General features: G+C 58.6%; 1 protein-coding gene across 1 annotated transcript in view; it reads left to right on the forward strand.

Moving 5' to 3' along the window:
• The first annotated feature begins 549 nt into the window (after positions 1-549).
• Positions 550-1,093, forward strand: part of NIBAN1 (niban apoptosis regulator 1) — a 147,231-nt gene continuing 146,687 nt past the window's right edge. The window contains exon 1 of the mRNA XM_029935199.1: positions 550-1,040. Coding sequence (XP_029791059.1) covers positions 986-1,040 — 55 coding nt within the window. The 5' untranslated portion in view covers positions 550-985. The remainder of the gene's footprint in view (positions 1,041-1,093) is intronic.

The following is a 1,093-nucleotide window of genomic DNA, read 5'->3' on the forward strand; positions in this document are numbered from 1 at the left end:
GATTACTAAGAATAGGAAGAAATGCATGGTGACCCTTCGCCCCAGTGGAGTCTTATTTGGGAGAGAGCTTCTGCCAAGCTAAATAGTCGTTGTGGGAAAAGAAAGGATGCCCTTTCTGATGAACTATTCCCAGTTTGTCGAGGGGAAGAACTGGACCTAAAGGTGTAGGAACAGACTTTGATGGGGCTTTCAGAAGTTTTAGGTCTGGAAGCATATTGAAGGACCCGGCCTTAGAGTTTCCGTTTTTCTATTTCTCTCTTTCTTTTTTCCCTTCATCGCCCACCCCTCCCCGCTCCCCTTGGCCTAACATCATGGCTGCGGGAAAGTACCGTTTACTGTCAGTTCTCAAACTTCAGAATGCATCAGAATTCCCTGGAATGTTCTGAGAAAACACAGATTGCTGGGCCGCACTCCTCTGTGTGTGTGTGTGTGTGTGTGTGTGTGTGTGTGTGTGTGTGTGTGTGTTTAGAGGGGTTACAGAGGGGTGGGGGAGCTGAAATTTTGCATCTCTAAGTTCTTGGATGACGCTTGAGAACTGCTGCTTCTAGTACCGGAGGGCGTGCAAAGCAGGGTCTTGAATTCCACCTCGTGACGCGTGGCGAAGGTTCCAGCTCACGGAGGTTTCCAGTCGCTTAGGGAAGTTGTGCACTTACCCCACGGTGTTTTCTCGGCTGCCCGTAACCCGGGAAAAGAAGCAGCAAAGGACGGCGGGGAGAAGGAAGGAGCGGGAACTCTTTCCAGATCGGACGGCCCCTCGGAGCTCCCCCAGCGAAGCCGGGGCGCGAGGACGGCCCCGGGCCAGCCCACGGATCCTCAGAGGGCGCGCGCGGACCTGGAGGAGGCGCCCCAGAAGGCGGCGCCTCCCGGAGGAAGTTAGTCCTTTGACTGCAGAGCGGCTTCGCCGTCGCAGCAACCTCCAGGAGCGCGCAGCGGGCGCCGACGGGAGCTGTCAGCGCCGCCCGGGGGCACCGCGCGCCCCGCAGCCATGGGCGGCTCGGCCTCCAGCCTGCTGGACGAGGGCAAGTGCGCCTACATCCGAGGTACGCGCGCAGCTTCCAGGGCCGCCCGCCCCGGGGGATGGGGAGCCTGCACC

This window comes from Suricata suricatta, chromosome 3 (assembly GCF_006229205.1).
Source record: "Suricata suricatta isolate VVHF042 chromosome 3, meerkat_22Aug2017_6uvM2_HiC, whole genome shotgun sequence".
NCBI classification, from domain to species: domain Eukaryota; kingdom Metazoa; phylum Chordata; class Mammalia; order Carnivora; family Herpestidae; genus Suricata; species Suricata suricatta.